The sequence below is a fragment of the Cynocephalus volans genome, chromosome 1, assembly GCF_027409185.1.
Source record: "Cynocephalus volans isolate mCynVol1 chromosome 1, mCynVol1.pri, whole genome shotgun sequence".
In the NCBI taxonomy this organism is placed as follows: Eukaryota; Metazoa; Chordata; class Mammalia; order Dermoptera; family Cynocephalidae; genus Cynocephalus; species Cynocephalus volans.
Window position 1 is genome coordinate 189573500 of NC_084460.1, and position 25646 is coordinate 189599145.

The 25646-nt window shown below is 52.8% G+C and overlaps 1 protein-coding gene and 2 non-coding genes across 5 annotated transcripts in view; all 3 read right to left on the reverse strand.

The window, feature by feature from the left end:
- Positions 1–6045: 6045 nt before the first annotated feature.
- Positions 6046–25646, reverse strand: part of TRPM2 (transient receptor potential cation channel subfamily M member 2) — a 57039-nt gene continuing 37438 nt past the window's right edge. For 2 of the 3 annotated variants that reach the window (XM_063106902.1, XM_063106895.1), the window contains 13 exons: positions 25398–25569; positions 20012–20195; positions 17668–17849; positions 17233–17365; positions 15841–15928; positions 14743–14830; positions 13912–14069; positions 13128–13204; positions 10873–10959; positions 10599–10704; positions 8719–8820; positions 7002–7118; positions 6046–6171 (listed from right to left, as the gene is read on the reverse strand). In XM_063106902.1, the coding sequence (XP_062962972.1) occupies positions 6046–6171; positions 7002–7118; positions 8719–8820; positions 10599–10704; positions 10873–10959; positions 13128–13204; positions 13912–14069; positions 14743–14830; positions 15841–15928; positions 17233–17365; positions 17668–17849; positions 20012–20195; positions 25398–25569 (1620 nt within the window). Of the gene's footprint in view, positions 6172–7001; positions 7119–8718; positions 8821–10598; positions 10705–10872; positions 10960–12754; positions 12857–13127; positions 13205–13911; positions 14070–14742; positions 14831–15840; positions 15929–17232; positions 17366–17667; positions 17850–20011; positions 20196–25397; positions 25570–25646 lie in introns of all 3 variants that reach the window. The other variant, XM_063106889.1, reaches the window with a different exon arrangement.
- Positions 8777–8852, reverse strand: LOC134365725 (Z6 small nucleolar RNA). The gene has a single exon (XR_010022158.1). It is a non-coding gene; the product is annotated as a Z6 small nucleolar RNA (small nucleolar RNA).
- Positions 10579–10645, reverse strand: LOC134365720 (Z6 small nucleolar RNA). Its single transcript, XR_010022157.1, has one exon. It is a non-coding gene; the product is annotated as a Z6 small nucleolar RNA (small nucleolar RNA).

Genomic DNA, 25646 nt, shown 5'->3' on the forward strand with positions numbered 1-25646 from the left:
GCTGCGTCATGGCCTGGTACTGGCTGTAAGCATAGGTAACCATCAGCTGCGCACACTCGAGACTGTGCACATGACTGAAACTGCACTGTGCCTCGATGAAGAAAACAGCACTGCAGCATCAGTCTGCTATTTGGAAATGATGGCAGGTGTCAGTAATCTGTGCATCAGTTGATGGATCGATTGAGCCAGAGCACTGGTGCAAGATGCATGGTGAGCGTTTCCTTTGTGTCCTCTTAGTCCTGCACTGGTGATGATGTCAGAGGCCTCCCAGGCCCTGCGGGACACTGGGCTCACTGTGCACGCGAACCACAACCTGCTCTCAGAAACGCCAGCAACCTTCTGATGCCATCCTGGCCGCATGGTCTGACCACTGCAGCCTCCCTGATGACTGTAATGGGGCTCGGGACTGATTATCTTGCTATTCATCCGCTCAGAATCCAGTCCTTGCGGTCTCAGGATGAAACACGGCTGCTCCACCTGGTTAATTGCTTTCCCATCAGGAAGGCTGTCTGGCTGGGCAAGGCCTGAGTGTGTCTCTCTGGGGATCAGTGTGGAGGAGCAGAGCTCGCAGCATCCACAGGGCTGGGATGAATCAGGCAGATGAATAAAACACCCTTTGAGGCCAAATGCTGCCCTGCCCACATGGAGAGACCTCAGAGCGGCCTTGGACAGGCCCTTTCCTGGGGTCACGGGATGGCCATCTGGGTGTGTGCTGGCTGCTCAGCTCCCTGGGGTCGCCCTTTGACCCCTCTGCTGCCCCAGCCTCTACACTGCTCCCACCTGGCCCTGGGACCCTGCCCTTCACCCAGATGTGAGGACCCTGAGACAGAACCCCAGGAGTGCCCGGAACTGTTGACTGTGGCCATTTCACAGGCAGGGGCTAGAGCACTGCACGGGGAGGACAGAGGCACATGGGAGCCTGGCCAGCTGCTTGGGATGCTGGCCAGGCCCGCCAGGGAGCAGCCACACTCTACAGAGAGCTTTGACAGCCCACAAATCTCCTTCTAGCAAACTGGTCCTCAGAAGCCTTGGCCAGACTGAGCCTTCTCCTGCACTCCCTGAATTCCTGGATCTCTCTGTCTGACCTTGCCAACTGGACTGGAAAACAAAAAAGAAGGCCCAGGGTGGTTCCCTCTGGCCTCTAGTGAGGCCCACGCAGTCAGCCCTCTGCTGGGGCCCAGCCCATCTTTCCCCAAAGTCCCTTCAGCCACCAAACCACCTCCCCTCTCCGGGCTTCCTGGGTTCCATCCCTGGGAGACAAAGACCCGGCCCACTCCCAGGGACAAGGGTGCCCTCACGTGCACAGTGCTTCCCACTTGGGTGTCCAGACCCGTCTCCTTTGTGGGCTCTCCCTGCATACCCAACCCACCCCAGCTCGCTCATGCCTTCCCTTGTTCCAGGCTGTCCAAGTTCTGTCGTCTTTGCTGATCTTTTCCAAGAACTGATTTTTGAATATGTTTCATACCAGCTCTTTATTTTTTCCTTTTTCATTAAATTCTGACATTGCCCCTGCCTTAGCCTCCGCATTTATTTTGTAGCTATTTTTTGAGTTCTTGAGTCATAAACTTAGGCCTTCTATTTCAGTACACAAGGGCATGTAACACTGTAGCTGTTCCTCTGAGACTCCTCGGCCATGCCCCACAGCATGGCACATGATCCTCTCGTGGCCTTTTACTTCTACGTTCTTTGCCCCAAACGTGCATGGCGTCACAACGGAGGTGGAGGTGTGAGGGGAGCCGCCTCCGTGGAGGGTGCCACTGCCTCCCCTCTGGCTGTCTGTGGCAAATCCCCATCTTGTTAGTGACGACAGTGTGCCCAGCTCAGAGCCTTCCCCCATCTCCCTGTGACCGAGTGAGAGTTGGCCAAGAGTCACAGAGGCAGGCTGCTCTTCTGGGAGAGGCCCTGCCCTCCCCGTTGATCTTCCTGCCCGGGAAACAGAAGGTGACACCTCCTGCTATGGTCTGAACATGTGTCCCCTCCAAGGCTCATGTGGGAACTTAAGCCCCAGTGTGGTATTTGTATTAGTCTGTTTCTGTTGCTTATAACAAAATACACGGAACTGGGTGATTTGTAAAAAAATGAAACGTATTGCTTACAGTTTCAGAGGCTGGGAATCCAAATTCCAGGGAACACAGCTGGTGATGGCCTTGGTGACAGTGACGCAGGGTATCACATTGCAAAAACGGTGTAGCAGAGATAGCTAGAGTAACCTCCTCATTCACCCTCTTTTTAAAGCCTTCAGAACCACGCCCCGGCCACCATTTTTAATACATTCACTATGGCATGATCCTACAATCCAATCACCTCTTCAAGGCCATGCCTTTCAATTTCCATAATAGGACTTCCCACCCTCTTAACAGTCACAGTGGGGACCAAGTTTCTAATACATAAAACTTGCAGGACATAATTCAAGGTTCAGTGAGTTTGGGGCGGACATAATTCAATCCACTACAGTACTTGAAAGGTGGGGCCTTGAAGAGGTGATTGGGTCAGGAGGACTGTGCCCTTGTGTATGGATTAATCCATTCATGGAGTAATGCACTGACAGTTTAACGGGTTACCAGGGAATAGACTGGGGGCTTTATGAGGACGAAGCGTGTGGATACACTCTTGCTCAGCCCTCGCCATGTGACACTCTACATTGCCACATTGCCCATAGACAGCGCCCACCAAAAAGATGAAGGTCCTCACCAAATGCACCCCCTGGACTTGGACTTTATAACCTTTAAAACTGTAAGAAATAAATTGTTTCTTTGTAAATTACCTAGTTTCAGGTATTCTGCTATCAGCATCAGAAAACTGACTAATATACCTCCTGTACAGGTGGCTGTTGAGGACAGAAGCCCCTCTGGGGGGAAAAAGGGCACAGAGGGCTGCATCTCCAAGCAGTGCCCTGCTGGTCAGCAGCATCATCCCTGGGCTGGCCAGGGGGCCAATCACTCACAATCTGAAGCATGCCGAGAGGGTGCAGCCACCTGGAACCACTAAATGCATGTTCTATCTTATTTTACACGTTCTGTGTTCTAATGTGGTGGAGGAGAGGCAGTTCTATAGGATGGATCTGCCTTTGGGAATTCGTTGAGACCTTCTCCAAGGTGTGATGCATGCTGAGTTTTTGTGAATGCTCATGTCAGAAAACAATGGGTCTCCTCAGGACCTTCCTGCGGTTGGGAGGTTGTTGGGGTGGGTGCAGAATCACAGATACACACACTACAGAATGTTTGTTCATATATTCATGTATGCAATGTATGTGTTAACGTACGTGTGTATGTCTGTATTCATGTATATTATACATAAATTACACGTATAATGTGGAAATATATAAAGATGTATGTGTACATATATAAATATAGACATACACATATACATATACAAGGTCACTTCAAAAAGTTCATGGAAAAGTAGAATCAAGAGGTAATACGAGGGCTGGCTGGTTGCTCACTGGGTTAGAGGGCAGTGGTGGTGACACCAAGGTCAAGGGTTCGGATCCCCACACTGGCCAGCCACTAAAATAAGGATAGTACGATCCTTTCTGTGAAAGTTTTGAAGTACCCTCGTGTGTTTAAAAAACTATGACGTTAGATAATAGTCCATGATAGTGATATCTTCTTAATGGATTCGCACCTTTATCCAATTAAAGTGTTCTGCCTTGAGGTCCTGGCTTGTTGTAACTGTTTCCACACTTTCTCTTTGAGACCATTTGCCTAGTGTGACTTCCCATGTTTTCAACTATTACATGTCACTTTTGTTTTGGTGAGTCTTTTGTATATGGAAAATAGCACAATTTTTTTTTTAACCCAATGTGAGAATCTCCACTTAAATGTGTTATAATGATTGACACGTTTTGGCTATTTCCTACCTTTTTATTTTCTATTAACCACTCTTTATTGATAATTTTTCATCCTTCATTTTGTTGCTAATTTAATTCCCCTAGTAATTTAAAGTTATTTCTCTATTTCTGTCCTCTTTGTGGTACCCTGAAGTTTCCTGCCTGAGTTTCGGGCCCTCGTCCTTCCAGCACCGTATCTGGCCGGTGCCCACTTCTTCCCAGTGCAGGACAAGCACCGCCTGCTGAGCCTCCCCCACACCTCCAGGCAAGGCCCTCTGCGATTCTAATTCTAGGCTGTTATTAATTTTTTTAAAAATTCAACTCTATGGAGATGTTGACAAATAGGGATTGTACATATTTTAGGCATACAACTTGATGTTTTGATGTAGGTGTACATTTGATTACCACAATGATGCTAATCAACATGCCTATCATGGTACAGTTACCATGCCCTCTGTGTGTGTGTGTGCGTGTGTGTGTCTGTGTGTGTGGTGGGAACACCTGAGATCCACACTCTTAGCAAATTTCAAGTACACAATCCAGCATTGTCAGCTGCAGTCACCATGCTGTGCATTGGTCAAGGTTCAAGGTTCTAGTCACTAAATCTGTTTTTATGTTGTGCCCCAACAATTATGAAACTGAGTTGTACATTTCAGTAATTTCTCTCCTTACCACGGAGTTTGGTCTTTGTGTGTGTGTGCACACTATGGACTGAATGGTTGTGTCCCCCTCACATTCATGTACTGAAGCCCTTACCCCCAATGTGGCTGTATTTGGAGATGGGCCTCTAAGAAAGTAGTTCAGTTAAATGAGGTCAGAAGGGTGAGGCCCTGATCCAATAGGACTAGAGTCCTTGTAAGAAGAGACTGGGGGTACATGGGGATGGGGATGTGGCCCAAGAGCTTCAGTCAGGCAGAAGACAGGCATGCCTGGATAGGTAGACGTAGCATGCAGGTGGTGCTTGGCTACCAGCCTGGACTCTGGGCTCTGAAAACACAGTGAAGGGACATGTCTAGAGCCCCCATGCGGGAGCACCTGCAGGGCCCAGCAGCACCATGGATGGAGGGGAGGCCAGGGCAGGGGGGGCTCAAGGATGCCTGAGTCCCTGGCATGGAGGTCTCAGGAGCGCTGCTGGAGCATGGGTTTAGGAGATGAAGAGGGGTGGGTGGGATGGGGGTGGCCAGAGGGGAAATGGTGAGTCAGGCCTAGAGGGGCCTGCAGGATGCCCATGGTGGCAGGAAGCTCACTCATGGGTTGCAAGAGGTTTGGGTGACCCACACACAGCCCCCAGACCATTGGATATGCCAGTAACTTTATTTGTGGTGAGCACAGGCTGGCATGAGACCACAGATCTAATATCTTGAGTTTTTACAGCATTCCCTGCCCTGACAGCTCCTGATGGCTTTTCTGAGTGCCGAGGCCACACTAGGAGGCCCCACCATCCACACCCACTTGCCCGTGACTCTGAGGGGTGGAGGGGGAGCCCAGCCTCTGCTTCTGCGGCCTCACCCCAAGGATCCCTGGGCAGCACAGGGAGCAGAAACCCTCTGCCTTTTGGGAGAGGCCAGGACTTGCCTGGGCCTCCTGCCCACCTCAAGGGGCCCTTACAACACAGGTGGTGAGCTGGGTTCACACGGTGCCTTCACCTAGGCTGGGAGAGGGTCCACATTAGATCCCATTGGCTAGAGGAAGCCATCTCAGGGGTGTAGCAGGTTGGCCCCCAAGTCCTCACAGACATGGGCCTAAGGAGGCTGCAGGGGACCCAGCTCTCCAGGAAACAGCCTTGGGCTGATGCACCTCCAGAGTGGATATGCTGCTCACGACGTGACCAAGATGGGAGCAGGCTCTGCTGAGGGCCACAGCTGCAAGGGGGCCCAGCCCCTTGACTGGCTGCCATCTGGCTGGGGGAGGTGGTGATTGCTGATGGGGTCCCAGGGCCCCTCAATTCTGAGAGACCTGCTTAATCTGTCTTCTTGGGGTGCCTGGACACCTTGTGCACAGGCTGGTCCAGCCAGCTGACTCGAGGTGGGCACAGGGGCAGCAGAGCCACCAGAACCACATCATGCAGGTGCCAGGTGGCACACCCTCCAGTACCCAGGTCCAGGGCCGCATGTGCCTCAGGTAGCCAGTGTCGGCCAACTCCTGTGCGGTCACCAGCAGACGGCAGTCCAGGCCACCGCAGGACCCCCATGGGGCTGCCCAGCCTGGGTCCGTGGTCAGTAGTGAGCCCCAAAGAGAGTGGCCGCCTTCCGGAGGATGGTCTTGTGGTTGGAGTACAGGGGGATGCGCTTGTCCACCACCTGCCACCGGGCAGAAACCCCCGGGTCACAAGCCTGCAGGTGCTGCAAGGAACAGGAAGGTTCACTCTCTCCCCCAGCCAGCCCAGCATCCACCCAGACTTCAGACTACAGAGGGCAGTGGGGACCCCACGGCCTGCTCCAGCCCTCACAGGAGGTCGGTGCACTGTCCCACTCCCCTCCTGTGAAAGGGAGTGAGATCGCCTGCCTCAGGAGCCGGGGCGGTACCTGCAGGCCCAGGGATCCTCACACGAGAGAGGGAGTGGACGAACCCTGCTTGGAGGGACAGTTGTCCCTCGGTATCTGCAGGGAATGGATTCTGAGACCCCCACAGAACCCGCATATATGAAAAGTCTGCCCTCCGTTTACATGGGTTCCACATCTACAAATACTGTATTTTCAATCCACAGCTTGTTAAAAAAAATCCAGCCATGAGTGGACTGCACAGTTCAAACCTGAGCTGTGCAAGGACAAGCTGTTCTTTATCCCCACATAAAGCCCAGGTTTTGTCGTGTGGGACTGTGTCATCAAGATATGGGCTAAGAATATGTAGGGTTGATCTAAGCACAGGGGACGGATGTCCTCACGGGGGTGTGAGCCTGGGCAGGGAAGGCCTCACGACCTCATCCTGGACACAGTGCTCCCAGCGCCTCATGGCCACCTGTCCAACCCTTGGCCTGGCATCTGCTGCTGCTCTTTGGCCTCTGCCTGGAGCTCCCCTGGGACCTTTCAGGCAAGACTCTGACCCCTGCAGCCCCCACTCTCTGGTCCTGGCAGCACTGGTCCTGGGCCCCAGAAGCCCCTGAGGTGTATCCATAGCATGTACCCTGTCTCCCCCCACGTCTCCCCCACTCCTGGGACCCCCAGCCCCTTACAGAGTTCAGCCTCTTGAGCTCCATGTCGTTCTGGTCCTGGAAGTGGATGCTGATAGCCACCGTCTCTATCCAGGCGTTGTCTGTGTTCCTGGGGTCATCCATGTACCCTTTGTACACCTGCGAGGGCCAGCACAGCAGATGGACCTGAGTCCCATCTGGCCCACCCCTGAGGGGCTTCCCTCCCAAGGGAGGGGCCTCCCGGGACAGGCTCTGAGCACAGCCATCCATGGCACCCTGTTCCCCAGCCTCTGGCCTGGTGCTCTCCTTGCCCCGTCCAGCCACTCAGGGCTGCCTTACATGGGCTTTAGCTTGGACCAATGAGTTTCAGGGGCCCATGGCCTCTCTCATCCCACTCCCAGCCTTTGGCCTGCCTAGAGGCCGTTGGACATCAGACTTGACTGTCCTTGGCCTCCCAAGATCCTGAAAGGATCAAGAGGAGAGAGAGCCTTGAAAACATTCTGCTCAGAAGCCAAAGGCCACATGCTGCAGGATTCCACTTATATAAACATCCGGGCCAGGCAAGTCCACAGAGACAGAAAGCAGATGTGGGGGGCCAGGGCTGGGGAGGGGCTATGCTGACTGCTCATGGGTATGGGTTTTTTGGGGGGAGATACAAATGTTTCGGACCTGGATGGAGATGGTGGCCGCACAACACTGCAAATGCACTAAATGCCACAGAAGTATTCACTTTAAAGTGGTTGACTTTATGTGAGGTGAACTTCACCTCAGTAAAAGTAGATTCATCTTAAATGGCAAGAAAAGAGAGATGGTGGTGTCCTCTGCGGTGCTGTGCAGCTTAAACCACACGAAACGCTGGGCTGGTGGGTCACAACTGCCCAACACGCAGTCGCACCAGTCTCCACCTGCGATGTAACGGTGATGGGTCTGCACTGACCTCCTGCCACCCAGAGGCCTGCCTACATGAAGCGTGGGATGTGCGGTCTACAAGACACTAGGGAATCCTGACCAAGAGTGAGGTAGATGTGAAAATCTTGATCTAAAACTAAGATCATTGAAGATGAAGAGGAAAAGCAAATTATGGGAAAACGTGCCCTGAGTAGCCCGTTTTTACTGAAAGAGTGCACGTTTGCACGGAGAGAGAGAGTGGGGACTGAGCCTTTCTGAAGAAAGACCGAGGTTTCTAAAGAAGCAAACAAAGCAGCCTGGCATGGTCAGCTGGGCAGGGCATCTGTGTGGCGTGGGGGGCTTCTGCTTTCCTCCACGCACCGGTATGTCAGATGTGCACTGCTTTTGTAACTAGGTAAAGATTCAGTAAAGAAAACGAGCCAGCAAATGCTCCCGGCTGGCCTGAGGCCCCCCAGAGTGCCCTGAGCTCAGCAGGGTGGGTGTCCCAGCACCCTCAGGCCAGTGCCAGCGTGCTCAGGGCAGGGCAGAGCCAGACCTCTGAGCAGCCTGTCCCCCCTGGAAGGTGGCAGGGGTCCTCGGCCCAACCCCCTTGACTTGGAGAGAAGAAAACGGTACAGAGAGGGCAAGTGAGATGCTCAAGGTGCCCAGACCCTCAGCCACACTCCCTGGTCCCAGTTCCTTCTCGTTCATCCAGAAGCTGCAGGGTATGGGGATGGGAGCGGAGACTGCTGTCACCTGGCCGGGCTGGGGCAGAACCCCAGCATCACGTTGTGCTCATTCCTCACAAGCACATGGAGCCCAGAGCCCAGAGCACTGCGTGCAAGTGGGAGCAGAGCAGGAAGGCCCCTACCTCCATGCCCCGCTTCAGCAAGTTCTCAAAGGATGGCCAGGACTCCTGCCGAAGGATCTGCTTCAGTTTCCGGGGCAGCGTGTCCCCCGGCTCCCGGGAGCCCTGGGCAGAGAGGGGGCAGGGGCAGGTCAGCAAGGCATCCACACCAGGTCTCAGGCCGCTCTAGCCCATCTCCACTGGCCTGGCCACCTGCCCCCTGTGGGCAGCCCACCAGCCCCCCAGGAGCCGAAGGCCAGCCAGCCTCTGGCAGCCTGGAGCTGCTCTCCCAGGGCTGGAGTGACACTGCCCAGAACCCACTGTCCACGTCCTCATTTGACAGCCTCATGCAGCCTAAGTGGGGGTGTGAGGTCAAAGGTACAGCCTTTGAGGAGCAGGGATAGCCCCCCGCAATCCCTGCACCAGCCTCCCTGGGCTCCCTGTGAAGTGGCCCAGATGTCCCTGCAGACCAGTGGCAGTTGGGCTGCGTTCTCCCTGTTTGGTGGCCTTCCCACCTGCACTGCAGCACACAGGGCTCTCAGCCACTCCTGAGTGCCACCTGCCTCCTGGATGTGGACCTGCCCCCGGCACCTCCCCTCCCCCACAGTCTTCAACTCTATTTGTTATGCAAAGTCCCCTGAAAGACATGTATCTCATGAAGCCTTTGTAGGCCTGGCATGTCCGTCCCACCTCAGCCCCAGAGACACCCCTGCCCTCGCTAGCACACACGCCCTGTAGAGGCAGGAGCTTGGGGGCTCCTCATGATGCCCGCTTGGTGACCAGGCTGAGCTGACTGGGCTGCAGGTCAGCAGGACCATGTCAGACCCAACCACACGCACCCTGCCTGGAGACCAAAGTGCCCGAGGGCAGAGGATGAATCATGCTCCAGGAGAGTCCCTGGGCAAGCACAGCTAAGCTGCAAGAAGACTCCGAGTCAATGACTGCCTCGCAGCAGGCAGTGGCCACGGCTGCAGGGCCCAGAGCCACCCACAGTGCTTGACGCAGCAGCGGGGCTTCAGCCTGGAAGCCACGTTCACCCTGAAGACCAGCGGCAGTGGCCCCACTGCCGTGAGCACAATGTGGCAACACATCACTCCCAGCAGAGGCAGCCTCTAGGCCATGGTTGGGGTCAGAGAAATACGACAGCTTCCTACTGAGGGATGGTGAATCTCAGACTCTACATCCCAGATGCTGTGCACCACGGCTGGGGCCCTGCTGGACTCTCCTCCTAGCAGGATGAGCCTCTTCTGACCCTGCAGTTAGGGGGGCCTGGTGGGGGTGCAGAGGGGGGCCTGATCTAGGGCCAACATGAGCATTCAGAACCACTTGGACAGGAGAGGCTGGGCCTTTTGCACCCTGATCCTGCCTGTCTGTCCCCACAGCCTCAGGGACACACCCTGCCCTTCAGCCCCATGACCAGCTGCTGCCCCGAGCTGAGGGGCCTGTGCCCCTGCCCCTGCCCCTGCCCCTGGACAACGCCATCATGTCTTCAGGGCTTGGCTCAGGTGCTAGATGGTGAGGGGCATATCTGAGACACCTGTGAGGAGCCGTCTCTGCCCCCTGATGCCCTAAGCACAGCAGGGGGACTCTGTTCAGCCTCCAAGGTAGCCCCAGCCCTGAGCCTGGGACACAGGAGGTGCTCAACTAGTGTCTATGCACCAAAGAGAATCCGAGCCTCAGTTTTCATAGTTGCAAAATGAGGACACAGGAGTGGGGAGAATGTCTTCTAAAAAGCGAAGTGCCCGAACCACTGCTATTCAGAACCAGGGGTGGGCTCTGGAGCTGTCCCTGCCCAGTGACCACAGGTGGCTGGTGCTCAGACAGGGGCCGAAGGACAGATGATGAAATGACCAAGTGGACAGACCAGCTGACAGCTACCGTCACCGCTGGCTGCAGTGGCTTACCCCTGGCAGGGCCCAGTGTTCTGAGAGAGGGTGTTCCACCACCAACACCTCCAGCATTTTCTTTATGCTTTTCCTACAGATGGCTCCATCCTGATTCCGCCTCCACCTGAAAAAGGGGACTGCTCACACCTCCAGGATGCCGTGAGGCCCCTTGCCCCATGCCCATGTCCTCTCAGCTCTTGAGCACTCAGGAGGTGGCCCAGAAGCCCCTCGTGTGACCGTATGGGTGACCGTGTTGCTGAGGTGTTTGTGCCCGGCTGGGTGTGGAACTCACCGGGTGACCACGGGGTGCAGCATGTGATTGGGTCCGAAGCACCTGAGGCTCCCACGCCCACGCAGGCCTGTGCGGCCCATGGGGTTCCTGAGGTGAAGAGGGGTTGGCTCAGCCCCCTGCCCACACTGGGAGAACTGGGGCGTGGGGGGCCAGATCCCACCAGGACCTGCCCTGACCCAGGGAGGAGGATCCCTCAGGGATTCCCAAGGGGTGAGGCCAGGGGCTTCAGGTTACCTTGGGGTCACTTGGCAAGGGAAGGGATCTCCTCGGGAGCAAAAGCCAAGCCCCACTGCAGGCTGGGAGGTGTTAAAATGACCACCCTTTCCCTTATAGAGTGCAGGACCCACAGATTGCTTGGGACTATACTTGTCTGTATCCCAAGGCCCCGGGCACACAAGAGACCTTCCGCCACCTTGTGCCTGGCGAGCATGGGGGTGGACACCAAACATCCGGAGGCCCTGCATCTGATGGCTGTGACCACAGACGATGGTCACCATGCTTGGACCCAGCCTGGAGGGACCAGGCTGCAAATATGTGGGCTAGTCCTGTGTCCCGAGCACAGAGCACTAGTCACAGAGACCAGGTCTTATTACAAATAATAAGTTCTAGAAATGGGTGGGTTTATGTGAATTCATCACTGGAACAGGACCAAGAAATGCACCAGCACTGTTCTACCCTGAGTGAGACCCCCGGGTCTGACACACCCACCGTGCTGCACTGTCCTCCTGGTCCTGGCTTGGACAGTTATTCAGGGCCTAGGTACAGAGCAGGAGCCCCGCCCTGGGTGAAATGTTGTCCTGAGCTCAGTTTCCTCATGAATTCACAAAATAAAATCACATCACTCCTTACACCTTATGCAAACAAACTCCAGCTGTATTAAAGACTCAAATGAAAAAAACTAATTTAAAAACATATTAGAAGAAAATAGAAAGGTGTGTCTTTATGACTTCATAGAGAGAAAATATGCCTGAGATAATATAATAAAAATGTAATTCATAAGTAAACTACATAAGCATGATAAAAACTATTTTCTGTTCTGTTACATTCCACATGGCCACTGAGTCCATCAGGTCCTTCCTGGAGCACCTGCTGCTTCCACATGGCCAGATGTGCCTTCCTAAATACCCCTTCGACCTGTCCCGCATGGTCCCCATCACGAGAGCGGGATGCTGGGGCCAAGGCCACCCCAGCTCAGGGTCCCTGTTCTCGTGCCCCACCTGTCTCCTGCCACCTCCTTACATAAACTCTGGTTCCAAGCAGAGTAACACATTCCTTGCTCCAGAACATTCTACAAAAGGCCGGCTGCCACTTCGTCCCTCTCCCTGCAGACCCCCTCAGTCCCCCTTGCTCCATGATGCTCCTCCAGACCCCCATCCCGGTGACCTGTCCCTCTGCGTTCTGTTGGCCACAGGCCAGCACTCAGTGAGGTTCACAGGTCACCTGACATCTTTACCCGGGTTTCCTCACCTGTGCAATGGGGTGAAGTGCTGGTCCTATGGGGACACCATGCGAGGAGGCCACCACCCCACCAGTATACCCACCAGCCATCCTCCCCTCTGACAGCATCCCTGAGGCAGAGCGCCTTCATATCGCCTGCACCGTCCTTCCCACGTGACATGGCCGTCCCCGGACCATCCCCAAAGATCACATCAGGGACTGAGGGACGAGGCATATCAGGGGGCCCAGCTGGGACAAGTCCACAGCCTTCCCCACACGCCACCTCTGGAAAGGACACAAAGAACAGTTCCAGCAGGGGCACTATGGAAACACTGCAAGGTCATGTTTTCTTTTCTTTCTCTGAGTTTGTTTTTACCAGCAAACTGCCTTGTTTGCAAGAGAGGGAACCGGCCACCAAAAGCAAGCCCCAAAGGGCCGCACTCACAGGGGAAGCCCGTGCTGCACCGCGTAGGGCCCGTGGAAACTCTGGCGGTCCGTCGGTCCATCCATGACGTTGTACCTGATCCTGGAAAGGGGTTCCAGGGCACTGGGAGCAGAGGACAGGGAAGTCTCATGGGAGGCGTGGCAGGCAGGGCAGAAGCAGGACATGGGCAGGCCGCCCAGAGGGACCTCGTCTGGGCTCAGAGAGGGCCACCTCGGACCATGCCCGCACATGGAAGGCTCAGCACCGTGCAGGCCTCCCCCACACCCCAGGCCTCTGGGATGAAGGAAGCGGACCCTGCAGGGCTGCCGAGGGGGATTCCCCTCCCCTGGGCCCTGGGGCAGGGATGGGGGCCCGGAGGGAGGCCCACACTCACTCTCCTGTGGGGTCCACGATGGCTGCCTCCTTCCTCTCCGCTGTGTAAAAGGGTGGGTCGTAGATTAGGAACTCTACCTGGAGCAAAACAGGGCTTTTCCGTCAGGTTTTTTCTCCCCAAAGCTGGGTCCAGGGGCCCAGAATGAGTCAGAGGGAGACTCACGGCCAAGGCCGGCCGCCCAGCTGGACCTGAAACTGACCTCAAGGTGCACACGTCAGCTCTGAGCTGGGGCAGAGCTGAGGGGGGGCTCAGCAGAGGGACCCCCACCCCCGGGGCCCAGCCGAGGGCTGGCGACCAGGACTGGGGCCTTGGGGACTCTTCCCAGGATGGGGTGGGGGGCTAAGCTGGACCCCAGAGGTGGGAAGGATTCCATGTGATGGGGGCTAGGAGAAGGCCATGGAAGAAGCAGTCTGGAATGTTCCAGAACGGAGACGGCAGGGGGCCACTCCACCCAATGCAACTATCCACTCTCCGTCCCTGTGTGTCTCTTCTGTGACTGGCACTGGGCACCATGGGGACTAGCACAGGGTGGATGCAAGGATGGGGGCCAGGCTGCTGAGGCAGGTGACATGTGTGGGTCAGAGTGCCCGCCAGGCCCCCTCTGCCCCTTCCAGCTGTGTGACTCATGTGACTTGGCCTCTGTGTGCCTGTTTCCTTATCAGGCTGCAATGGCCAGGGAGAGCCATGGTCAACATCAGAGGGGCTGGGGGTAGGACCTCTCTCCCCTTCCCCAGGGCCTGGCCACCTCCCACTGTGTTGGGGTACTGGCGAGACAGGCACTCACCTCCCAGGGCACCTTCTCGTTGGGCACAGGGAACCGTGTGACCAGACTGTTGGGGTAGAGGAGGTGCCGGGCATTCACGTGGTAGCCGTCACCTGGCTCCTCTGCCCTCTTTCTGCTACCTGGCTCAGCATCCTGCTCCTCAGAAGCCTTTTGGGGTGCTAGGAACAGCCACATGGGGCCATGAGCAGGGCTCAGGCACCTGGCCTGTAGGATGGAGGCTCCCTCTGTGTCCTTTCCCCAAAACGTCTGGGCTGCTTCCACCTCCCCAAGCCCACACAGCTGAGCAGGGTGGACATCAGCCCAAGCACTGGGATGACAGTGCTCTAGGGTCTGGGCAGTGTCCCCTGCTGGTGCCTGCTTCTTCATGCAGCCACAGTAGAGGTCTCAGTAACTGACAACTCTCTGCCATTACAAAAGCCTGTCCCATGAGTGAGGGAAGACCTGCTCTGGGGGCCAGCAGTGCCCGGTGAAGGTCTCTCACGCCCACTTGTTGCTGGATGCCACACTAGGAAAACAGACTTTGCTCTCTGTCGATGCGACTGGGTCTTAGCCATCTCCTGGAGCTGTCCACCCCTAGCCCTGGCTCTGCAGCACCGCATGTAGATCAGGGGCTAGGGGCCAGGCCTCCCTTTGGAGGTCCAGGAACCTGGCCAGGTCAGGTGATGGGCTGAGCTCCCCAGGGTGTAGCACTGCAGTGCTTAGACTCAGGCTGTAGCCACAGCCTTCCGCCAGGCCCGCAGAGCCCCGCCAGCTGCCTCTCCTCCTGACCGATCCCCAGATTCAAAAGCACACAGGCCAGTGGAGACCAGGTGCTGACAGCCAACCACTCACCCAGAATGGGGACGCCTGCCTCCGAGCCAAAGCCACTGTCCCTCAGGGTCCTCACAATCCAGTGCAGAGTTCTGGCCGTCTGCGCCACCTGGAAAGCACATCCCAGAACAGATTCAGTTAGTCACTTCCATCCACACAGCACGGGCCCTCCTGCCACTGCCCGCCCGACAGTGGGGCTGGGACCTGGCTCAGGAACCCTGGCTGCCCAGGTGACCTTGCTTCTCAGCACCCTGTGCCATCTGAGTTAAAACAAGTCCCTTCCAAACCCTCCAGGACACTACCAGGCCCACCTGCTTCCCTGACCCCCAGCAGTGCCTACCGATGAGACACAGTGTTCACTGGGATGGACACACCAAGGCAATGGAACTGACCCAACACTCCCGTGAGACAAGTCTGAACTGGGGGTGGGGGGGTGATGTGCTGTCGGTGGGAGCAGCTCCTCAGCTCTGCCACCTCCTGGAGGAAACCACTCCAGAGGCCCATGCCACTTGACCACAGGGACGGCAGGAAACTATGACCAGCATGGGCCAGGAAAATGGGTGCGAGGGTAGGGCTGGCTGGGGCAGAGGACCCCAGCCCAGGCCTGGCCCTGATCTGCTCATCGAGGGTGGAAGCAGTAGCCCCGGGTGATGCCATGGGGGAACAGCCACGGGAGACACCTAGGGGCTGCTGTGGGCAGTGGGGTTTCAGCAGACGGCATTGGTCCTGCTGTCTTTCCTTGCAAAACAGTCTCTCCTCAGCACCTGAGGCCGTCCCTCCTTCCCTCCCTGCCCAGCTTAGCCTCGGCAGCCTCAGAGAGTGCTAGGGACCATTTTCGAGTCCTCTCTGCCTCCATCCCACAGCCCTCTCCCAGGTTTGGGGCACAGAGTCTGCCGGGAGCACAGCCCCCAAAAGGGGAACACTCAGGGCGCAATGGCGCAGAGCTCCACTGCAGAACTGTCGGGCAGAATTTTCTAGAGGCCAAAGAAGGCATCTCTTGCAGTTGGGAATGATGCCTGGACCACCCCAATATCCTCCTCTGTGTTGTTTTCTCAGAGTGCTCATCCCTGATGCCACGACACGGCAGAGCCACCTGCCAGGCCAAGACCTGGAACCCACCTGCTCCTCCAGGGAGGCCAGCCTCTGCTCCGTGGAGCCTGACCTCTTCAGGTGGTCCATGTCCAGCAGGTCCACCATGGCATCCACCCTGAAAGAGGATGCGCTGAGCCCAGCTCAGCCAGGCTGTGGTTGGCATGAGTGGGAAACAGGACGCCACTTTACAGATGGCACTGTCAACCCACCCTCCCAGGCCCTGCATTGGTGCCCAGTGTAGTCATCTTCCTCTAAACGTGAAGCTATTTCTAGCACACGTTTCTGCTGTACAGCGAGGCTGCCTAGTGCCCAGAGGGGAAGGCATCTCAGCAGAGGGACGACCAGGTGTTGCTGGGGAGACCCAGTGAGTGACACACCCACACACCTGAGCCTGCTCACCTGACTTGCCAACAGGCTGCTGGGCCCCCACTCCAAAACCGAAACCTTAGCCACAAACAGGAAAGCTGTGGTGGGCACAGCTGGGGTAGTCTGGGGAACAGCCGGTGCTCTTAAAGGCCTCTTAACCTCCCCACCTTGTTTCCTGACAGCCTTGCAATTATGCCAGGGTGTTAACTGGGGAATTTCTGGACCCCCGTGATTCAGCCATCTATGAGATGTAGGCACTGCCTGGATTTGCTGACAGAGCTCGTCAGAGACCCCAAACCTCCGCCCTGCTCTGTGGGTGAGTAGCCGCAGTCAGCAGCTCAGCCATAATGCTGTGAGGTCAGGACGGACAACGTATATGCCACGGTGCCTCCTTGGGCCCTGAATCCTCACTGGACCCACAGAGAGAAGGTGACCAGGCCAGGGGACCTCCATAAGGGCCAAGAAGGTCTTTCATCATTTTCCCCATTGTCCTCCAGGCCCCACTGGTGCCTACCAGAGCTGAGGGGCTAGGGCTGGAGAGAAGGGAGCAGAAAGGTCCATCCCCAGCACTGACCTCGGACCCTGAACAGAAATGGAGGAGTTGAGGGAGGCGGGCAGAGCTGAATGCGGCCGAGCTCCAGGGCTGCACTGCCAAGGCCCTGCAGAAGTTGCACTAGGCCATGCACTGCCAGCTCACAGAGAAGCCATTCTCGGGGCAATCCTGGGCTCTGGATGTGCACATCCTTCCAGGCCTCCCAATCAGCATCCTGCAGGCCAACCTGCCTGCTTAAGCACACGCAGGCTTCCCTCCCAGCCTCCAATCCCCCCACCCCGCTGTTTACCCATGGGGCCCAGGCCTCCATAGGAAGAGGGCCACTTGTCAGCTTCTGGGCACAGGCCCCAGTGCCTGTGGGATTGCAGGGGTACACAGGCACAGAACTTAACCTCCCCAGGTGGGATGTGTGTTGGGCCACCCCAGGTGGGATGTGCACTTCTCCTGCCTGTGGAACTGCAAGCCCAGAGGTTCCCTCCAGGATTGCCCATCTCCCTTACTTATTGCAGATGTCTTCAATCTTCTGCTCCGGCCTCTGCTTTTGCTGGTACTGCTGGTTCTGCAAGTAGTTCTCCTTCAGGTAGATCTCCCAGGACAGGAGGGCCGCCTCTTCGTTCTTCTCCAGCTTGTTCTCTGTGGGGCGGGGGGACAGACAGACGGGGCCTGAATTCCGCACGAGGCCCTGAGCTACCCAGGGATCCCACAGGAAGGGTCTGGCCCTGAGCACAGGAGGGGCCCACTCCACCCCCGCCCGAGGGGGCTGCTAGGCTCAGCCCCCAGCACTTGCTCAGGGCTGATGGGAGGCCAGCGGCCTGAGTGGCCAGTGCGCTGCTGAGCGACCTGGATTCTAGAAGGTGCTGCCACGTGCACCCCAACCCGCCGCTGTGCCCTATGACAGCCTGGTGCATGCTCTGGGGATGACAGAGGCAGCTTACTGAGTTGCTTGTGTCGCTTGGCTGGGATCTTCAGGACCACCCTCTTGATGAAAAGCTGCAGGTGGCTGAGCAGGATGAAGGGCGGTGGTGCGGGGGGCCGGCTGTGGTACTCCTCGATCAGGTCATGGCGCTGGAACTTCCAGATCTGGTCCGTGTGCTCCTGGACCTGCTGGAACGTGTAGCTGTGGGAGACAAGAACCATGCACAGGTCAGCAGGTTTGCAGCAGACGCAGAGCCTCCCCACCTCACGGCCCGCAGACCAGAGCAGCACCACACAGGAGCCAACCCAGATGCAATGAAAGACGGATAGGCCAGCAGCTTCAGGATTCTGAGCTTCCTGGGGGCCCAGGTGAGAGGAGAGAAAGAGCACACAGATTGCAGACTGTATACGCCTTGTTAGCAAATGAAGCGAAGCTGACATTTGCAGGTGTGTGTCCTGCGGAGACAGGGAGGCTTCGGTTGGCTCCACCTGCTTTCACTGCCTCAGGGACAGGTCCTGCTGCGGCCCCTTGATCCCCTCTAGATCCCAGGTCCAGTGCAGGGGTCAGGCTCTCTCCATGATCAGAGCACTCAGTAAAACAACCAGGGGCAAACCAGCAACCTAGCTGATGAAAGGGGAACAGACGTAGTGCCAAGCACCACCTGGAATAAAAGGATTTTCAGAGGGTCACGGGTCCCACGGGCCTGTCTGCAGACGCCAGGAAGGGCTTTCTGAATTAGGGGGGAAGCTGGGCCTTCTGTGAGCTTAGACAGCCCCAGGCTACTGGCCTCCTCAGCTCCACTGTCAGGGCCAGGAATGGGCCACAGAGGAGCCCCCAGAGCCAGTGGGGGGCTGGGATCTGGCCCCCGAACACTGGCATTTTCAGTACGCAAAGTCTCCTGTTTGCTCGGAGCCTTTTATGCCACCTCTTACGTGAGGTCCACAACATTCTCTTTGCTCCAAAGTTTAAAACCCACAGGAGTGTACGGGGCCCCTGAAGCCCGGGCTCCCTGGCTTCTATGCTACTCGGGGACATGACATCAGCAGGAAGGTCCTGTGGCCTGAATGATGACTTCCACCGACTGGCAAGGACTGCAGAATAGACCACTGATTTTGTATTTTTAGTTTCACAAACAAAAATAGCAAAAAGTTTTAAAGTTCTACAATAAGACTGAACGCTTCAAAACACCAAGGATTTAAAGAACATCCTAGAAATTTCCAGAGAGAAGAAACAGTGACTGTATTAGTTTCCTATTGCTGCTATAACAAATTACCACAAACGGAGTGGCTTAGAACAGTTTGATTTATTCTCTAATAGTTGTGGAGGTCAGAAGCCTCACTGGGCTAAAGGCAAGGTGTTGGCAGGACTGTGTTTCTCTTTCCACCTTCCAGAGGCCACCTGCACTCTGCAGCTCGATGCCTCCCGTCACCGCAAGGCCCATTTCCACTGTCACATCTCCTCTTCTGACAGCCTCCTGCCTCCCTCTTACAAAAACCCTCATGATTACGTTGGGCCCAACCACATGACCCGGGATCATCTCCCATCTCAGTATCCTCAATTTAATCCCATCCGCAAGCTCCTTTTGCCATATAAGGTCCAACATCCACAGGTTCTGTGGATTAGGATGTAGACATCTTTGTGCCACAGACACCAATAAAGGTCCAAGGTGCATAGATTCTGTTGGCACTTTGGAAGCCACTCACAAACTGAGCAAATGGTCAGGAGGTGGGCAGACACGTAAACACCCTGCAGAACAACATCGGCACAAAAGACGTGTGGGTGAATAAGCCCCTGACAGGGGGAGAACCAGACACAGCTGCCCACGGATGGCTCAGAACTATAGGAAAACAAGCCCCAAGGGAGCATTGGCTTGGCACAGTCAGAGGTGGACAGCAGGGGCAGCGGGAACACGTCTGGGGGTTGGGGGGACACGGGCAGAACACTTGGGTGATGAGGGGACAGCCCTGAGAACCAGCAGCCACAGCACACCCCCAGGTAGAGCTGAGCACATGGATAAATAACACTACATCCTTGCAGCTGTTCACAAAGAACAAAGTGGATACTAACAGCCCTTCCCTGTGCTGGGCAAGACCTAAGGCACTTCCCATGGAGCAGGGAAGATGGAGACTGCAAGATGCACCCCCAAGCCCACGTGGCACCGTGGGATGGATCTGCGGCACTGCAGACCTCCAGTAGCAGTGATGTGGGCAGACCATCACACCAGCTCAAGAGACATCACAGCAACCAGGTAGAGCGTGGACCGTCCAACCGTCCACTAAGACTCTGGGTGGACAGAGGGACTGGCGCAGCCCAGGGAAAGCTGCCTGCCCACCCATGTGCACAGCCTCCACTGGGGCGCTCACTTGAACATGGCGATGAGCAGGTTGAGCAGAAGGATGTTGGTGAAGAGCAGGTACAGGCACAGCAGGATGACCGTTAGCCACTCGGGGAAGGCAGGCTCGTGCCGTGTCACATCACTCTCAGGGCACTTGGGCTTGTAGGGGTCTGTGCCATTGGGGCTGCAATGGTCCAAGTTGAAGTTCACACCTGGAATCGGCCGTGGAGTGGGTAGGGCAAGAAAACAGTACAGTCAAGCAGATGGCTTGGCTGGAGGGCATCCCCAAGGCCATGCGGTCACTGCTGGGCATCCCCACGGGCATCTCCATGGGTCTGTACCTCTGGGCGACTTAGCTGTCAGCTCAAAGCCCAGACAATGTAAAAAAAAAAAAAAAGGCATCTGTCCACACCCAAGCATCATCTGCAGACAGGAAGTTTGGCTGGCAAGGGAAGCCACAGGAGCCAGAACCAACTGCACCTGGGTTGGCACGTGCCCCTGCCTGGGGTCCAGCCATCCCCCACCAGGGCACTTCCAGGACCCTGGCCAGGGGCCAGCACCAGGCTGGGCTACAGCCATCGGTAAGACACAGTCCCCAACCCCAGGGAGATCAACTTAGTGGGAAAGAATTTAAAAACAAAAAAAATAGCAGCTATTACAAAGAGAAGGGAGACATGAAAAAGGAAAAATGCTGCAGAAGCAATATATTGATAAGCAAAATAGGTGACTGTGAAACAAAATACAGCCCTGCATTTGTAGAAAAGTAAAAGGAAATATAGTATAACATAACATAAATATGTAATTGACTTTTATGATAAAAAATCACTAAGGAAACATACTAAGTTGTTAATAGCAGTTAACTCTGGGAAGTGAGATTATGGATAACACTTTTCTTTATGCCTACCTTTTAAGTTTTTTCACCAATGAGTATGCACTATTATGTAATCAAATATAATTTTTGAAAGTGTTACTAATTTTCTAATATAAAAACACCTTGGTAGCTATAAATCCCTATATTAAAAAAGAAGAGCTGACATTACCAACATAACCTTCCACTTTAGTAAAATAGAAAAAGAAGATAAAGTTAAACCCAAAGCAAGCAGAAGGAAGGTGATAAGCTTAGAATGTAAGTAAAGGAGATAGAGAAAAAAAATAATAAGGAGTATCAACAAAATCAAAATCTGGTTCTCAGAAAAGATCTACTAAATTATAGCATCTTACCTAGACTGATCAAGAAAGAAAGACAGAAGGCACCAATTATGAAAATCATCAGTGAAAGAGAGGACATTACTACCAACCTTACAAAAATAAAAAGAACTATAAGGAAATACTAGAGAAAATTGTTTGCTAAGAAATTAGGTAACTTAGATAAATGGACACATTCCTAGAAAGACAGACAAAAACTACCAAAATTGACTGGAGAAGAAATAGAAAATATGAATAGACCTATAATAAGTAAAGATGGAATTAGTAAGTTGAACACCTCGCACAAAAAGAAGTCCAAGCTCAGATGGCTTCACTGGGGAATTCTACTGAAGGTTTAAGAGCAAATTAAAACCAATCCTTCACAAACTCTTCCAAGATATAGAAGAGGAGGGAATGCTTCCTAAGTCATTCTGTGAGGCCAGTATTATCCTGACACCAAAACCAGTATCCCAGGAATGCACAGCTGGTGTAACACTGAAGATCAACTAACGTAATGAGTACTTCATTCATAGTATAAAGATCAAAACATATATAAACATTTCAATAGGTGCAGAAAAGGCATTCGACAAAAGCTACCACCTTTTTATAATTAAAAAAAAAAAAACTCAAGAAACTAAGAATAGAAGGGAACTTAGTTCTTCAACCTGATAAAGCACATTAACAAAAGACCCACAGCTAACATCATACTTAGTGGTGAAAGACTGAAAGCTTTCCCATAAGACCAGGAGTGAAATAAAGATGTCCATTCGCATTACGTCTATCCAACATTGTACTGGAGGCTCTAGGCAGGATAATTAGGCAAGAAAAAGAAATAAAAGGCACCCAGATTGGAGGGAACAAATAAAACTATCTCTGTTTGTAGATGGCATGATCTACAAGGGGAAATGGAATTGATAAAATAAAATACATAAATCCTATTTCTCAACATAAGCTCCATCAAGTTCTCAACACTTTTGTAAGCAATGATACCAGCCATTTAGGCCATCCCTAAAAAACTGAGGTGCTGGAAGTTTAACCATGACAATGCAGTCTTTTTGTCATTATTAAATGAAGAAATATGGGTGCTCTTTAAAGATTTTTAAGATTAGGAAACAAAAAGTCAGAAGGAGCCAAATCAGGACTGTAAGGTGGATGCTTAATGATTTCCCATCAAAACTCACAAAATCGCCCTTGTTTGATGAGAGGAATGAGCAGGAGGAGGACTCTCTGGTGAAGATTTTCTGGGTGTTTTTTCTGCTAAAGCTTTGGCTAACTTTCTCCAAAACACTCTCCTAATAAGCAGGTGTTATCACTTTTTGGCCCTCCAGGAAATCAACAAGCAAAATGTCAAAAAAAACTCTTCTATGACCTTTGCTCTTGACTTGTCTGCTTTTGCTTTGACTGGACCACTTCCACCTCTTGGTAGCCATGGCTTTGATTGTGCTTTGTCTTCAGGATAGTACTAGTAAAGCCATGTTTCATCTCCTGTTACAATTCTTCAAAGAATTGCTTCAGGATCTTGATCCCGCTTGTTTAAAATTTCCATTGAAAGCTCTGCTCTTGTCTGCAGCTGATCTGGGTGTAACAGTTTGGGCACCCATTGAGTAGAAAGTTTGCTCAACTATAATTTTTCAGGCAGAATTGTGTAAGCTGGACCAGTCAAGATATCTAGGGTGCTGGCTATTGTTTCTGCTGTTAATTGTGGGTCCTCTTCAATTAGGGTAGGAACAAGATTAATTTTTTCCTCTCAAATTGATGTGGTTGGTCTGCTGCTGTGAGCTTCATCTTCAACATTGTCTTGTCCCTTCTTAAAATGAGTTATCAATTTGTAAACTGCTGATTTCTTTGGAGCATTGTCCCCATAAACTTTTCATAAAGCATCAATGATTTCACCATTCTTCCACCCAAACTTCACCATAAATTTGATGTTTGTCTTTGCTTCAATTTGAGCAGAATTCATGTTGCTCTGACAGGGGCTCTTTTCAAACTGATGTCTTATCCTTCTTAGTGACTCAAACTAGAGCCTGTGCAGACATGTAATAACAACTTGGTATGAGTTTATTTTGGTGGAAAGAAACCTGAAATCCATGCATAGTTTTCTCATAATGTGCATTTTCCATGAACTGTTTGAAGACCCCTCATACAACAAATCCCAACAAATCCAATTAAAACCTACTAGAACTAATGAAGTTCAGCAGGTTTCAGGATACAAGATCAATATACGAAATACAGTGTATTTCTATGCACCAGTAATTAACAATCCAAAAATGAAATTAATTTATAAAACTCTATTTATAAAAGCATGAAAGGAATAAAATGCTCAAGCATAAATTTAACAAAAGAAGCACAAGACTCATACCCTGAAAACTATAAGACGTTGTTGAGATAAATTAAAGATCTGAATAAGTAACAAGATATCCCATGTTCATAATCAAAATTCCAGATGCCTTTTTTTGAGAAACTGATAAGCTGACTCGAAAATTCATGTGGACCTAAGAGATCCTGAAGCCAAAACAATCTTGAAAAAGAATAAAGTTGGAGGACTCACACTTTCCACTTCCAAAACCTACTGCAAAACCACATTAACCAACACAGTGAGGTACTGGCACATGATAGACATATGGATCAATGGAACAGAATCGACAATCTACAAATGAACTCCTACATTAACGATCAATTGATTTTCAACAAGGATGCCAAGACAATTCAGTGAGGAAAGAATAGTCTTTTCAACAAATGGTGCTGGGACAGCTGAATAACCACATGCAAAAGAATGCCCCTGACCTTCCCCATATACAAAAATTAATTTAAACGGATCAAAGGCCAAATGAAAGGGCTAAAGCTACAAAACTCTTAGAAGAAAAACGTAGGTATAAATCTTTGTGACCTTAGGATAAGCAATGGATTCTTACATATGACACCAAAAGCACAAACGGTGAACGAGTTCGGTAAGTTGAACTTCATCCAAATTTAAAACATTTTGTATCAAAGCACACCATAAAGACAGTGAAATAACAACTCACAGGTTGACAGAAAATATGTTCAAATCATACATTTGATAAGGGACTGGTGTCCTTATGTAAAGAACTCTTACAACTCAATAATAAAATGACAGATAAACCAGCTGAAAAATGGGCAAAGAATAAAAATAGACCTATCCCCAAAGATATACAAACGGCACAACAAACACATGGAAAGATGCTCAATGTTATGGGTCATTAGAGAAATGAAAATCAAAACCAGGTGAGAGGCCACTCGCCACCCACTAGGATGGCTAGCATTTAAACAAACAAACAAACAAAACAAAACAAATGGGCAAGAACAGTGTCAGCAAGAATGTGGAGAAACTGGAACCCTTGTGCCTTGCTGGTGGGAATGTGAAATGGTGCAGGCTTTTCAGAACACAGTGTGGAAGCTCCTCAAAAAGTTAAACATAGAGTTATCACGTGACCCAGCAATTCCACTCCTAGAGACCTATCCAAGAGAAAAGAAAATGTACGCTCACACAAAAGCTTATAAATAACTGCTCACTCAACATTATTCATAGAATGCAAAAAGTGGAAACAACCCAAATGTTCACCAACTTATGACTGGATAAACAGAATGTGCTATATCCATACAATGGGATGTTATTCAGCCATAAAAAGGAATTAAATACTGACACGTGCTATGTTATGGGCAAACCTTACAAACATTACGCTCAGTGAAAGAAGCCAGACACAAAAGACCATGTACTTATATGAGATGTTCAGAAAAGGCAAATGTATAGAGACAGAAAGTAGACTAGTGGTTCTCAGGGCTGGGGACAGGGGAGATGGGGACTGAGTGCTAAAGGGTATGGGTGTCTTTTTAAGGTGATGAAATGTTCCGAAATTAGATTCTGTAAATATGCTAAGTACCACTGAAGTGTGCCCTTTATCCAGGTGACCTCTCTGACATGTGAGTTACATCTCCATGAAGCTTGAAAGCTCACTTTATACACTATATAAAAGGTGTTCTCTCCATCCAGAGGAGGAGGAAGGTATTTCTGCACACGCCACACCCCGTCTGTCCTTCCATGAGTTGGCAGGAGGCCCTGCAGGCATCATACTTCGGTTCCTGCCACTGCCAGCAACCTCAGGAATGCTGCCACTTTAGCTTGCTTCCCCCGCCGCCCCAGGTCTCTCTCCTGCTTCCAGGCATCACTTCTCAGACACCCTGAGCCCCCCGCCCATGACCCAGGCCCCTACCGTCAATGTAGGCTGGGATCTGCCCGAAGATGGTGAGATATGAGTGGTAGACGACCCCACGGAAGATCCAGTCCACCCGCCTCTCGTTGTGGATGAGGATGGCCTGCTTGGCCACCCCGAAGGACACCACCCACACTGCCAGCAGGAAGAGGAAGAAGAAGACGTCCTTCATCTGCAGAGACAGCAAGGCACTGCGGCTGTACCTGCCCGCCCCGGCGCTCTCCCTGCCCGCTGCACCCAGAGATGGCA